Here is a 15,572-nt window from a genome sequence, read left to right as displayed (position 1 = left end):
TAAAACAAACAAAAATCTATATAAGGATTAGGGAGAAAGCAGAAGTGCTAGTTATTAGGAGCATGAGGATTTGTCTTTTTAACTTCGAAGTCATGAATCCATACCAAAGTGAAACAAGAACACTTCATTTAAAATTGCTCATTCTCTTTTTCACCAAGCACTTCTTAAAATGGGACACTGAGAAACAAGATTCACTGTGAAACATGTAGTGAAACTTCCACTTTTCTCCAACTTCATTTTATGGTGGAGTCTTTTTCCAAAGACAATCTGTTTTCCTTCTGGAAGCGCTCTTATTAACTCTTTTAACAACAGTATATGCTTCTGGAGTTGATTAGTAGAGCTAGAACGCTGCATGAAAAGTGGGTGGGCCGCTTTACATTAAACATGCAACTATGCTGTAATAGTCTCCTTTGATAGCTTCTTAGGTTGTATTCTCAGAGGGAGCGTAATAGTCTTCAGGAGGAGCAAGGATGAAAATTCATTTTTTCACATATCTAGGAATAGAAGCTGCCTAAGATACCAATTATATATAGGAAGTGCTAGTAAGATACCTGAGAAAGTAAAACATTGGCAAATGCAGATTTTTCTCCTCTAGGTTTTCTGCAATATTTTGGGATTATTTCACAAAATCTGAGACAAGTGATATTTCATGTACTTACATAGTGCTTAAATAATGTAACTGAGAAGATCTGACTAAAATTTCAGTGATATTCAGCATCTCTCTCCTTGGTCCTAAATTATTTTTCTTTTGTGATTACAATCTTACAATCTTATAAATTTGCCCTTGAGAAATATAATAGTTGCTATGGTTGAATGTGAAGGTAAATAATGCTCATTGAATCTTTTTCATTTAGATTCCTTTCTACGAAGCCGTTCAAGTTCTGATCATGAAGCTACAGCTATGATGAAAGCTCAGTTCATGAGTCTGTGGGATGGTCTGGACACTGACTATAGTTGCCAAGTGAGTTAAAAAAATAAGACAAAACCTACCATAATTCTCACTGAGAAACTTAATAAATTTTTTTCTCCATTTAGGAACTAGTTAAAAATAGTCTGTTGAACATAGTAGCTGGCAGAAGAATTTCTCTATTTTGTTGCTGGATGGCAGAATATGTCGGAACAAGAATCCTGTGCTAATAATCACTTCATGCATTCATGTTACTGTGGACAATAGTAAATTATAGACACTTTAAAAAAGTGGTTTTTTTCCCCCCAATAATATAACCACAATATTTGAGATTATTTAAATTTGAAGCTTTATTATTTGAAACAGAATCACATGAACAGTTGTTTCAGGGTAAACGTAACAGCTAAGACAAATACAAACCACTCTTGGCCTGTCTAACTGGCAAGGAAATAAACCCACACTGTTCCTTTTGAAATTCACTTGCATGACTCCTAAATCTTAGACGCCAGGACCCTTATTGAAAGATTTGAATATTAATCCCAATTATTTCAATACTCACTATAGAAAAGCCTAGACATCCTCCCTCCACCAGCCCAGCTGCTTCTCCAACAGAAGCATAATCTTTACGCTTACTGGGCTAAACTTAAAAGTTCAGGAAGCTGATATTACCAGAGCAGGAATTTTGCCTCATTTATCCAACCCTTCCTTTCTCATCTAACTTTTGGTAACAATATCAAATTAGAAAATAATAGTTGGTGCTGCTTGTAAAAAGTACTTGTAAGAGTCTGAAATTCTGTCATTTAGAGCACTTGGAGAGAGAGAGGGCACCATCCTATCAACATTTCTCAAATTTTACTCAGAGAAACCTCCTTGTAAGGCTGAGAGGGCAGTTCTCTCTCCGTGTCTGTTAAATGCTTGACTTCTGTACTCAGAGTGAAGTGATAGTTTTACATGTAGAAATTAATCCACTAGGAACTGAACAGATGACAGTACTTGTTTCACATAGACCACCAAGCAGTCATTGGATGGTAATCGCAATCAGACTGCACTTAATTTGGCATTCTAGAACTGAAAGTGTTTGTATCCCATAAAAAGGACCCTGAACCATCCAATGCCCAAGAGTACTCTTTTCCCGATTAGACAAGCTTTCTTTTCTCTGTTTCACTGCTGGTTTTAACTATATCTTTTTATAGTTTAACTTTAAAATCTGTCAGAATGGCAGTCAAATTGAAATCCAGCTTCTCATGCATCTTGAATACAACCAGTAACTTTATCGCAGAGGTTTCATACTATGATTCAAAGACATATAGGCTAAGTATAGCTGTTGACCAGCTGCTTTGCAAGGAACAGAACTATACAATTTGTCAATAGGATGTTAGTGCTAATAACTACACCGCACAGAACTTGAAGTTAAGGGTGAGTAACCTGATGTTCCCTAAGGCACAGATTCTTCCCAGTGTTTTTAACACAATGCCTCTTTAAACATTGTGAAAGTGTCTTGGAAACAGTGAAATGAAGCATTCCTTTCCTTCAGTAAAACATATATCTGATCTTGTGCTTCCACTCCTGAGCCTGAAGAAGTCATTGTGGCCCCTCACTCATACTTCTTGGCACAGTGGGAGCCCCATTAAAGTAAAATATAGTACAAAGCACCTGGTTGGAGAGTTTTGGGAGTTGGTTGTGAAAATATATCTAAATATTTTTGAGAATTATTGGACATGTCCATTTTCAGGCTCTTCCCATATTGCAGTTCATACTGTTCAGAAAAATCTTTCTTTAAATAATGATTTTGAAATGTCCAAAGCACTTTTAAAGACTGCCCCATATTTTTTGAGAGCTGACCGTTACAATTTCTTCAAAATGTTTTATTGGTAAATATTTAGTTGGGAGTGTTATGCTGTGTCTGGATCTAAACAAAATTCCCTCTGATAGTAAGGATTCATTCCAGCTTTTATTATTGCTGTAAAATTTTTAACATTCTGAGGAAAATGTACTGAAGTCTCAGTAACTTAAACAGTTAGACGTGATGGGCAACATGTAGACCCTGTTAGTTGCCTCCTGCTTCAAGTGCACCTGAGAAGGAACAGTATTGTGCACAATGTACAGCCTGTTGTGTCTAAATTAAATAGTTTTTAAATTATAGACTTATTTCAGAAATTAGTTTTGAAATTTTGAGAGTTTTGTGTGTAGCAAATTGTCTGTGCGTTTTCCCTTGCTGATGGAGATACAAGCAGTAGTGGGATCTAAAACTCCCTTTAGGAGTTAGGAAGCTATGCATTGTGCCACTTGCATGAGGAAGCAGGAAGGGGAAGGTGGATGGCAAAGAATTATTAGGGCTCCAAAATTGGTGTAGGTTGGATTGCACCGAAACAGTCTCTCCCTGTGCTGACATCTGGTGGTTCAGTACAGAGCAAGAAGGATCCCCTTGCAGCCTGTCTTCCTCAGTGCCCCGTGCCCTAGAACTCCTCTGAGGGGGAGAGGGAATCCTTAGATGAGGGTGTGACTGCAGATGACATCACATTCCCTGTCTTGAAGGTGGAGGGAAGTCTGTTTTTGTCATTCCTGCTGTTACAACAGATGTTCATCTGCTATGTTGTAAGAAAGGGGCAGAGTTTCTCTAGGGACACAGAAGAGAGAAGAGTAGTTATTGAACTTTACAATGTAATCTCTAATTATCTTTACTTTTTTTAAAAAAAAGTCTAAATTGATTTCAGCCTGTCCCCAAGCTTCCCTTTGCATGAATGGTGATATGTTTATATTCATACTTAGAATATGAGGCTAGATTTTGGCCTCAGAAAAAAGCAGCCAGATCTGGTCATCTTTTTGTCTTGTGTAAGGAAAATATCCAGATGCCATAGAGCTGATTTAGTGGCTATGTTGTGCATCTGCTGTGTTCCCAGAGGAAAGGTGATGTGGCCAGGGCACCTGTATGCCCAGGTGATTTGCCTGCTGCCAAAAAGACCCCTGGAGCCACCAGCAGAGAGAATTGTTGGATCAAACTTCAAGCTTCTCTGACTTTTGCAAAGGTACGGCCTGCCATCTGGCTGGCCCCAGGAGCAAGGGATAAGTGTGGTTTTTACCTCCTGATGCTGTGTCATGTACAGACCAGAGAATCTGACCCCTTAACTACTTCTATATGTGGTCTAATAAATATCGTTGGACCATTTATTAAATGAACCTTTCGCTTACAATATTTTGTTGAACGTAAAATAATTTTTTTAATGTCTGCTTACCATGTTACTGTCTGGTAACTTGAGCCACAACTTTGTGCCTCTAGATGGCAGCATCACTCTAGCCCATGAAAGCAACATAGCTCTGATGCATAGCTCTCAACTTGCCAAGGCCAGTTGTGGGGCAAAGATCCAAAATAAGAGAGCTAAAAACAACAGGCTTTTAGGAATCTAAAATTATATGGGATTAATTTCTTTGACATTCATGTTTTTTGTGACTGAGCATTTGCAATGTACATCATTTAGAATAACATAATTTAGAGAAAATGAGATGTGTACACTGTAGGTAACTTTGCTCTTAAAATGACAGTTGAGGTGTAGTCCAATGATGTAAATATTGTTCCTGTCTTAAATATGGATTATAAAATAAGATGCATTCATATTACAAAAAGAAAAGGAGAACTTGTGGCACCTTAGAGACTAACCAATTTATTTGAGCATAAGCTTTCGTGAGCTACAGCTCACTTAGCTCACGAAAGCTTATGCTCAAATAAATTGGTTAGTCTCTAAGGTGCCACAAGTACTCCTTTTCTTTTTGCGAATACAGACTAACACGGCTGTTACTCTGAAACCATTCATATTACATTAAATGAAACCTTTGTAAAGCTTCCTGTAGCTTCACATCCAGTTAATAATACAAAAGCAGTTAGTTTATTTTGGCTTTTCAGCTGTTTGGGTTTTTTAAAAATCAGACATTCTTTTTAGTGAATTTAATGCTTGTGAAAAATGCTATATTGCTAGTCCTGGAATCCAATCTGCTTTTTATTTACATAGGAAAAGAGAGAGTGCTTACCAAAATGCCTCCCCATTGTTAGTTCTGGAGAGAACTTGTCCACAGAGTCCAAATGTTAGTGACCAAAAATTGTTACATTCTGCCTGTTGATTTGGACTGAAGTTGAATTTGCAAACTAGAGGTGAAAGGTTCAAAATACTTTGAACTAACTAGTCTGCTTCCAGCTGTGTAAAATAACCTCATAATATGTTTGTTTAAATCCTGCTGCTAGAGCAAGTGTCAGAAAGCTTGACACAACTTCTCTATAGGCTGATTTGCTTGATGGAATGTAGAACAGCGACCCAATTTGGCTTGTTTGTTTTGTGAATCCCCGTTATGATGATTCTTGAAATAATTTCTCTCTGCTATTTAATCATTCTGTTTTTCTGTATTAAGGTGATAGTGATGGGAGCTACCAATCGCCCTCAGGATCTTGACTCTGCCATTATGAGAAGAATGCCTACGAGGTTTCACATTAACCAACCAGTAAGTCAGAGCAAATTGTCTTAAATAATGTTGGGTCGTTTGCCTAGTGGATTAGCAATAGGTTTGTACTGTATCAAATGAGAGACCTACGTCTTCACTGCCCAGGCAAACGGCACCAGAGAGTATTGTTAAGGCTTGTTTTCAGTTTCTCACAAGTACAGATAATTTTTGCTTTTTAGGGTGAAATTTCCCATGAGAAACTCGAGATGTACACATTTTAGCTGGAACGAACTCCTTGTGCCACCAGTAGCTTCGAAACCCATTTCCTGCACTCATCCTGTACAATGGAGTTGGTGCATACTTTCCATTCTGCTCGTCCACACCAAGGGGAGAGCAACTAAAAGCACTGATACCCCTGCATGTAAATTTATGTACACTTCTGTTCAATTTTTCTTGAAGTTGTTGGCAGTTATCTTTGACTATAAGACCAAAGGTCAGCATATCTTAGCTCAGGGGTCGTCAAAATATATCAGACTATCTTTCCATCATGGTTAGACTTGGCAGCTGTTCAGCCACCTAAAGCTATCAGAGAATGCTCAAATTCTACCAGATGCCTACTCAGTGTTCCTGTTATAAATAAGGCTCTTGTGTTCTCTGTACTCACATAGTTTAACTTGGTTTCTTCATCTGATGCCCAACCTGGAAAGTTACTACTACCCATTAACCTCAGCGAGGGGATCCTTACAGGTGATTCTTGAAACAGAAATAAGTTACTTACCGTGGTAACTGTGGTTCTCTGAAGTGGGAAAGGTGAATAGGGAGTGTGGATCCATGTGGGCAATCATCTCAGACTTTTGTAGAAGGATTCTTTTAATTAATGAAAGAAACCAAAGGATGTTTGGGGCGTTTTCCCCTTTGATTCCCTCAGAATGCTGTTTGGGATGTGTGAACCACAGTGGAGAGTACTCTGGAAATTCCAGGTTCTTTCTCCAGAGTACATTTATCTCAAGAGTGGGGTTCAGTATGGACAGTCATCTCTGAGCACCACAGTTACTATGCCAAGTAATTATTTTCCCTCAGGGTAGCTTATTAATCCAAAATAAACAAGGGGAATTGGCAGCTGTGAATACCCAAGGCCACTCCGTAGGTAAGAAAAAGGTGTTTGCAGGGCTTGGGGATGCAGCAGCCAGAAACTCCTAGGTAGGCATTGAAGCTTATAATAAAGTATTCTGCAATTTACATTTAATCAATTCAATTTTTATAAATGGAAGCGGATTTAAATGGCATAAACTTGTTCATTGGCAGATATGAATCAGTTTTTTCAACACTTACATTTTGCAATCTTGATCTCAGTAAAACTATGCTCAGTGTTTACCCATCTTCTGTCAATAACTTCATTGCAATGCGTGACTAATATTGCTTAAGGAAGTTTCTCAAGTATGATCTTTAGAATCAACGCGACTTTTGAAAACAGCATTTGCAGCAATGGTGATTGTCCTGTTGCTTATGTGATTAACAAAGTATATTAAATATATAATGTCCATTTTAGATCCAGCGGGACCAGTCCTCTGTTATGGATGATGGGTGCAGAAAACCCTAAGATAGTTACATGGGTACAAGTCCCATTCAGGGAAGAGTAAGATTTTAAGTATTCGTCAGCTAGTTTTTTTCTTTCCCTATAATTAATGTAAACAGTGTTCCTGGACTCAAGGGATAAAAAGTAGACTTGATATCTTGGTGCTGAATAGCACCATTGCCATCAGTAGCATACATGCTAGGAAACTGACCTCTCATTTCAAGGGATCAACCTGTGTTTCTGGAGGGCATGGAAGATGCAAAATAAATATGTACAGTTGAATTATTTTAATAGGTAAAGAAATGTCACACTCTCTATCAGTCTCTTTTTGTTCCATAATGACTGAAATCTTGTTTCTGTTTAAAGGCTCTGAAACAGAGAGAGGCGATTTTGAAACTGATTTTGAAAAATGAAAATGTAAGTAACACATTCGTTTGAAAAAATATTTCTATGCATTATCATGGCCATGGGTGGAAACCTTCAGGGCAGTTGAAAAACATGCTTTCGAACCAACCATCTTTGACCATTGTATGGATTATAATCAGAAACATGCTGGTAGACAGTGTTTGAGTGCAGTGTATTTATGACTGGGAAGCTTCTGGATTTGGGTGTGACCTCAGATTTCAGAGGTAGAGTAGTTTAATAGATTAAGCATGAAACTGTCTTTAGAGAAATTAGATTTCTAATATCAGTTTTGACAACGATTCACTGTGGTTTAGGGCAAATTATACAATCTCTCTGTCAAGGGCATTCTCTCTAGTTGAGCTGGGAAGTGGCAATGTGTGACAGTGCTGCTTTTACCTCCTGCTTGTTCATCGGGAAGAAAAAGTGTTGCCTCACATTTATCTTCAGTACTTTATATGGGGCTCATGTCACAGACTAGAGAAGGAACAAGGAGACTTGGCACATCTGTGTATTTTTACACAATTTTACCACTGTTGCTGTTGACAAAACGTACAGCCTCGTCCTGCCAGCCTTCTGTGTGGAACTCCCTTTTAAGATCATGGTTCCGAGCATGGAGAACTTTCAGGATTTAGACCCACCATATTAGTAATTCCCATATTAGTTTACAAAACATCCTAGATTAATGACTGTACAATAAAACAAATACATTTCAGAAGTAAAACTAATTTTAAATCTCATCAATTTTAGTGGTATAATATGGGAGTTGATCGCTATGAATGGCTAAGTATTAAGAAGGAAAACATTTCATAAACTGTCAGGATTGCTTGCAGGTGATAGTTGGAATATAAGGTCCTTCCAGCAAAATAAGTGAGCACTAGAGATATGAAAACAGAATGGATATTTAAAAGAAAAGTGTCAACATAAATGAGTCCTAGAGGAAGGCTGAAACTTGATGATTTTAAGTTTGATGGATTTAGTATTGGGAAATCCATAGAATTATAGACATTAGGACTGAAAGGAATGTGATGGGTCATATCAAAGCCTCTAGACTTAGAGCAGGCTAATCTTCTAGACACAGATTGTTCCTTTTTCAGGAAATATTTTTTCCTTTTATTTGAACATGTTCCTTAATGTTGATTTTTTTTATGTACTTGAAGCATTGTAGTTTTAATTTGTCTATAAAGAAATTTAAAAAAACATTCCACTTGCTTTTCTGATGCATCTATGTAAAAAGATTAGCTTCTAGAAGACGCCATTTTCTGATGGAAAATATTTGTTTAAAGTTGGGAGATCTGGATTAGAACTATCAAGAGGGAGTCAAGACTCCTGGGTTGCTTTTGGGTTCTGCTTGACTTGGTGCATGAACTTGGACGAGTTATGTTGCCTGTCAACGGTTCAGCTCTCTTATTTGTAACATGGGTATAATTCTTCACCACCTCAGAATAGCACTATTAAAATTAATTGGTTTTAATGTGTTTTGATATTCTGTGATGAAAGGTGCCAACAGAAAATATTAATATGTCAGTTGATTTTTCAGACTTAGTGTGTGAAGTGGCAAAAGTGTTCATTAAAATGAAAAGTGAATGCTAAATGTACACTTTCTAACAATGTCTGAGAAATAAATTTGTGTGTTGATAGACATGTAATAAAATAAAATAATACTTATAGGCCTATGCCTAGGTCTTGTTTTGTATTACATATATATAAGGACCTGAGTGCACTAAGTACCTTGTAGGATCAGCCCCTTGTAAAGAAAGGCTAATGTTGGAGTGTGGGTGTAGAAGAATTGGATCACCATTTCTGTGATTCCATTGTATCCACTGGTAGTTACCGGATGTTGTCTATAGTGCATGCTGTGTCATATTTAACACTGAGCTGATACTTATAACTCTTCACAGTTGTGTTCTAACATGACATAATTGGCTAGTAAAGACAAGCCCTAAAAAGGGTCATAGAAGCTCTTCAAGACTTTGTGTCAGGGGGATCCTGTCCTCTTCAGCTATCAGCACTCTAAATTTGTACAGGAGAAATAATAAGGTAATTACTGCCTTCCAGTGGCTGCCAGTTTTTTAATAACTATAAAGTTTTGTTAGTGAAACTTTAGTTTTACTAATCATGTCGTTGCTTCCCAGGTAGAAAGTAATTGTTTTATGTTGTGATTATACTTTGCTAACATTTCCTTTTAGTTCCTCAAAGGCAAAACCCTAATAAAATCTAAAGATCGTAAGTCTCTAATAGTGACTTTCTTTTCTATATTTTGTAAAATATCTTACTGACTTTGAAGTTTTCATGCCCATTTCTTTATTTTCTGGTAGGTGGACAGGCATGTGGACCTCCTGCAAATTGCTAAAGAAACAGATGGATTTTCAGGAAGTGATTTGAAAGAAATGTGTCGTGATGCAGCACTCCTGTGCGTCAGGGAATATGTTAATTCTACATGTGAAGAAAGGTGCTTCTTGGTGTTTGTATTATGGCTGCGAGACTGAGACTAAGCCCCCTTTGTGCTAGACGCTACAAATAATTGTGTCTTCAGTTTTAATGTTAAGAAGGAGCTTTAAAAACAAAACAAATGATGGAAACCAGTGGTGGTTTTTCTCTACACCAATCCTCACTCCACACACACACAAATTCAGTGAATAAATCACTTCATTTTGGTTATGGATGTAATAAATCAGTATGAAAATTACTTCAGTACTATTGGGAAATATTATGGTAAAAGATGAACACACAAGATGGGGCATAACTTTATTGATTTTAATGGGACTGTTCATGTGCATAAAGTTACACTGTGTATAATGTTTGGAGGATCGGTCCCTGTGTGTAATCATAGGCTGTAAATGTGGCTACTTGAATTATACAGATTCCAGTCATGCACCCCCTGCATTTCTCAAAGCACTAAACTATACATTCTAATGTAAAGGTTCCGTTGCCTCTGTTACAGGATCACTGCCCTCAGGCTTACTTTTGTATGTCCTTAAGTCCAAATCCAAGGTGAGCTTGAGTGCTACATTTCATGGTTTAGTACTGAAAAGTGAACAAAAGACATTTGATGTGTTTAGTTGGAGAACTAATTGTCCATATATATATAAAAACTAGAAATTAGTGAACAGTAAGTAGTCCAGAGTTTCCTTAAAAAATTACAGCTAAACAACATTTTATAAAGAGCCAAACTAGATTGTCAAATAGGTTTCTTTCCTGTTGAATGAGTTCCTTATTTTAGTGTTCACAATTTCAGAACTTTTTTTAACAATACAGTAAGGTACCTAAAGAGGAACCCACACACCCTTGTGTTGCATAGACCTTGATCCTGTGTTACATTACGTAATTCCAGAACTTTGCAGCAAGTAATAGCTCTTGTGAACACTTCTCTCCTACCCCTGGTTAGGTCAGTTACATCCGTTGATATAGCCAGACATTATCTATTGAGTGTTCTGTAGTTTCTGGCACTGTATATATAGCTGAGGATTATTTTACAGCATGTAAATCAGATTAATTATGTAACATTTGAATCACTGTTGGGTTTTTTGTTTTTTTTTAAAGCAATGATGAAGATGAAATTCGGCCAGTGCAACAGCTGGATCTGCACAGGGCAATTGAGAAGATGAGGAAGTCAAAAGATGCAACACTTCAGAATGTTTTGATGCATGTTAGTTTAGACTAAGACTAAACAGTGTGTTTGCAGTTTCTGATGTGGCCTAGTTTGGTGACTTGCGCTGTAATCAGTTAGTTAAAACGAGTGTGGGGGGAGGGATATTCTTTCAATAAGGGAGTTAAATGTTTCATTTCCAGAGGGGTTTTATACACTGAATTCTAAATTATTGAAATCTGGTAATCTTACAGAAATAGATGTGGTCTACAGCTCATGAAGTGGAACAATATAGTCCAGTCCAAGAGTGAATGCTTGTGTTTTGTCCAATTACCAATATGTTGTAGTGGCCTTAAAGTAGGTTCTAAGCTGATGCATGTTTTTGAGGGGAAGTGGAAAATGATTGAATACCAGTTCATGTATATATGTATGAACGTGTGTGTGTTTATATTAAGTGTATATATCCACACATTTTTTATATATAGACATAATCTGTAGATAAGTTGAATATGGAAAATCTTTTTTTACTTAATTACTGAATGAAATTAAATCAGAAGATGTATAGATTAAAAGACTCTATTGTATTCAGTGCACATTTACCTTTTTTACTTTTAGAAACTTATACAAAAGGCAGAAATTCTGTTTGAATTCAAATTTTATTTTACAACTTTGAAGTATTGGTGACTTTCACATTGATGTTTTAAGTCTACATTCAGTAGAGGTAGCAAACTAATGAGTAAATGTTTGAATATTTTTCATTTTTTATGAAATCCTGCTATTAGGCTTTTTTTTTTTTACATTTTTCCTCTCTGAGTTGAGTGAATAACCTTGCTAACTGGTCTTTCATTAAACCCTCCATGTTCTAATTCCCTAAAAAATGTGGCTCTGATTTATTATACACTAGTCAGGGGTTCTGTTGTTATGACTTCATTTTCTTTAGAAAATATGACAGGTTTCAGAGTAGCAGCCGTGTTAGTCTGTATTCGCAAAAAGAAAAGGAGTACTTGTGGTACCTTAGAGACTAACCAATTTATTTGAGCATAACTCAAATGCATCTGATGAAGTGAGCTGTAGCTCACGAAAGCTTATGCTCAAATAAATTGGTTAGTTTCTAAGGTGCCACTCGTTCTCCTTTTCTTTTTTAGAAAATATATTTCAATATCTTTACAAGATGCTATGAATTATCACAAGCATTATTTTAACTTGGAGAGGGAAGTATATTTTGTGGTGGTTTTCTTTGTTTCCTCATACACTAATTTGCAAAGCTGAGAAACTCGACCTGGGTCTCCCAGTCATTGTGAATTAGCAATGTTAAACTGTTGCCAACAAGTACAGTAGAACAAATTTATATGAGATCGATAATGTAAGATGTAAAACTTTTCCAAGCTTAATATTGTTTAAACAAAGTGTACCTTTATTTTTTATAGCAGCACTATGAACTGTGCACTAATTACGTGCATATATACTTCCTAACCTAACAGCCAGGATGTTCAGACCTAAGTATGTTACGGACAACCAGCATATGCTACTGATAAGAGGAAAGTTAAATAAGCATGAAAACAAGTTAAAAATAAGATAAAGAAATTTGAACCAGCCACCCTAGGAGATAAAGGGCTAAAAATGGAAATTCCATCAAGTTTATAACCACTGTATTTTATAATATGTAAAAAGTCCCTTTTCTCTGAGAACTTCTTCAGTGAACTCTGTTACATATCAGCTGTTCAAAAGATGTTATTTTGACTCAGCAACTCATTTTCCCACCCCCTCCTCTCAAAGACTGCGTTTCTCCAGTCTAATGTTGGTTTCCTTTTTTGACACTGGAAAGCTCTAGGGTAAATGCACATAGCTTTCAATCATAGTGGGAAAGGGAAATGAGATTATGCCACAGTAAAGAACGCTAATTTGGGGTATTTGGCATTTTAATCTCAAGTATTTCAACTATAGAAACCTCAAACAATAGTTGAGGAGATCCAATAACAGAGAATTCTATCCTTTTTAAAAGAATTCCTCCTACGGGAAGGGGAGCTCTCGAGTCCTTAGGAAAAAAAAAACAGAACCAGCAGTGAGAGAATTTGTAAACATCTAGAGGAAAAGCAGCAGGGATTTATAAGGAACAAATGACAGGCAAATTTAGTTGTTCTTGAATTTTGATTAAATTTGTGGATGAGGAAAATGCAGCAGAAGTAATATATTTTTAGTGAAGCATTAGGTACTGTGATTCCCCCCCTCCCCCATTACCTTACATACAGTAACACTCAGCATATTAAAATTAACTTCTGTGGTTTTAGAATCAGTTCAGCAAAGCACTTAAATACATGCTTAACCTTAAACCTCGGGGTACTCTAAATAGCTGAGCAGTCCCATTGATTTTAATTAAAGTTAAGCACGATTATATGCTTTTGCTGAACCAGGCCCTTTTGGACCCAATGGTTTGTTTTTCCCTGTCCCCTTGAACGTGATACTGTGTGACGTGTGTTTGATTTCATTTGGGTCTCTTCCTCCTACTCCACTCAGTAACCATCATAGCTTCAGTAGTAGTCTGTAGCTAAAAGACTGATCAAATGATATAGTCTAGGAAGAAATCCTGGTGTCTTCTTTTCACAAGGACCTTGCTATTCAGTGAAGGATTCATATAGATCAGTGGTTTTCAACTTTTCTTTTTCCATTTGCAGATCCCTAAAAAATTTCAAATGGAGGTGTGGACACCTTTGGAAGTCTTAAACAGTCTATGGACCCCCAGGGCTCCATCGATCACAGAGTGAAAACCACTGATATAGATCTCTGGAGAACACCACTTGAATTGCCCTTCTGCTATTTAAGATTCTCTTTCAGAGTATGCTTGAACTTCAGCTTTTTCGTCCTGTACTTGGGAGTAAGAGTAGGGACAACAGTTCACCCAAACTAGGTACATAAATAAGCAGGGGATCATGGTGCCTGAAGTGTATCAGCTCATCCTCTGAGCAGAAAGTGGTTTACTCTTAACCGTTCACTTACCAGGACTTTTGAAAATTTAGTCCCTGTGGTTGGTGCTGAGTGCTTCACCATCTAGCCCTGAGCACCTTTCCCACAAATTTGCACTTCTCAGTGACCTAGGGGAGAGCCCTTCATGGTGGGATTTTTCCTCACCCGGCTCTGAGGGCAAAATGCCACTTGGCATCCTGACTGGAGCAATTCAGTGTCTTTGGGAAGAAAGTAGAGTTCTGAGATTATAGCTTTCTCTTGTGTGGCCATGACCGATGATACTCTTGCAGCCACCATTCAGCCTTCATTAGGTGAAGGTTGCAGCTGGTCAGTTTCAGGGTAGGGGTACTTTGGGTTTCTTCACCACTTCTAAACTCACACCAGCATCAGTGCATAATGCTTTCTACCATACCTGGTGGGCCAGAAGAATCTATCCTCTCCTAGCAGATGATGACCTGGCCTCAGTTACATCATCACTTCCTGTCTGGGTTACTGCAATACACTGTAGCCGGCCGTGAAGCTCTTAGGAAACTCCAACTAGTACACAATGCTGTAGGGCATCTCCTCAGTAATGCTGGCTATTCTAAGCGCATCAAACCTGGCCTCTGCTCTCTACACTGCCTTCCCATAAAATATTAAGTTGAAGGTTTTTGTCCTTTTCTTCAATATACTCAGTGGCTTGGGCCTGGATATCTAAAGGTGCCCAAAGCTTCAGGAGAACTGTAGTCTACAACTGTTCCTTGGCCATAATGGAGTTGTCCACCATAAGGGTAAAGTTCATGCATGCAGGAGACCAAACTTTCTCAGGGGCTAGTCCTAGACTAGAATGAACTTTCATAAGTACCAATGACCATCACAAACCTCACCACCGCAAGGTGCACTACTTCAAGCTACCTTCTTTGACCTGCCTCCTCTTACACACACTAACGTGCACATTAAAAAAAGTAAAACGTTAAAGTGCCATAACACTACACTGCACACACACAATTTTGCCCAACCGCTCGGTAAAGGATGAGAGCAAGAACAAACCACATGTGACAGATATTGGTTACATTATTTAACTTATTACAGGAAAGTGCTTGGAACAGTGAGGAGGGTGGTATAAGACCCTCACTTGAATCCCAATTACTTGATTCCTTCACCTTGGTGGTAGCAATTTTTTTTCACATCAACCGCTTCTACAAGACGGGAGTGAAGATTTCCACTGCTCCATTTTATTCTTGCTTTATAGGGAAGTGGATCCCAGCAGCATGTAGGTGCCCATAGGTTAGAGTCTGAAAACTGAGCAAACCAGATAGCCCCAAATTGCTTTTTATATCTGATGTGGGGTTGACATAGTTACTAAAAAGTTGGAAATAGTGTGGCGTATGTGTGGGGTATTTTTTAAATAAAATGCCTGCATACCTATGTTAATCCTCATGCTGGAACCATGCTATAAGAAAGTAATAAGAAGGCATGGATAGTTCAGGAAACTGGCTGTAATAGGTTCTGCTGGTATTGATCCAATAAGTTTCTAGCACAGTTTCAGTGGCTACTCTCCCATGCTTGCCAAACCCCTGGAGATTAGAAGGCCAGGAGTAGCATGGCAGTGGAGAACTCATGTAAATTCAGTGCTGACAGTCTGCATTCCCTTACAGGTAAGTCTCGATGTGAATACATTTCAGAAAGCAAAAAAAGGTTGTAAAAAATTTCACAAAATGACAAGCAAA

The 15,572-nt window shown here is 37.7% G+C and overlaps 1 protein-coding gene across 4 annotated transcripts in view; it reads left to right on the top strand.

Moving 5' to 3' along the window:
• The window catches only part of ATAD1 (ATPase family AAA domain containing 1), a 35,358-nt gene extending 23,578 nt beyond the window's left edge, over positions 1-11,780 (top strand). For all 4 annotated transcript variants that reach the window (XM_048856435.2, XM_048856433.2, XM_048856437.2 and 1 more), the window contains 5 exons: positions 855-961; positions 5,306-5,395; positions 7,278-7,328; positions 9,632-9,765; positions 10,857-11,780. In XM_048856435.2, the coding sequence (XP_048712392.1) occupies positions 855-961; positions 5,306-5,395; positions 7,278-7,328; positions 9,632-9,765; positions 10,857-10,977 (503 nt within the window). In that variant the 3' untranslated portion in view covers positions 10,978-11,780. The remainder of the gene's footprint in view (positions 1-854; positions 962-5,305; positions 5,396-7,277; positions 7,329-9,631; positions 9,766-10,856) is intronic.
• Positions 11,781-15,572: the final 3,792 nt, after the last annotated feature.

This window comes from Caretta caretta, chromosome 7 (assembly GCF_965140235.1).
Source record: "Caretta caretta isolate rCarCar2 chromosome 7, rCarCar1.hap1, whole genome shotgun sequence".
Classification (NCBI taxonomy): domain Eukaryota; kingdom Metazoa; phylum Chordata; order Testudines; family Cheloniidae; genus Caretta; species Caretta caretta.
This window is presented reverse-complemented; position numbering and strand designations above follow the sequence as displayed.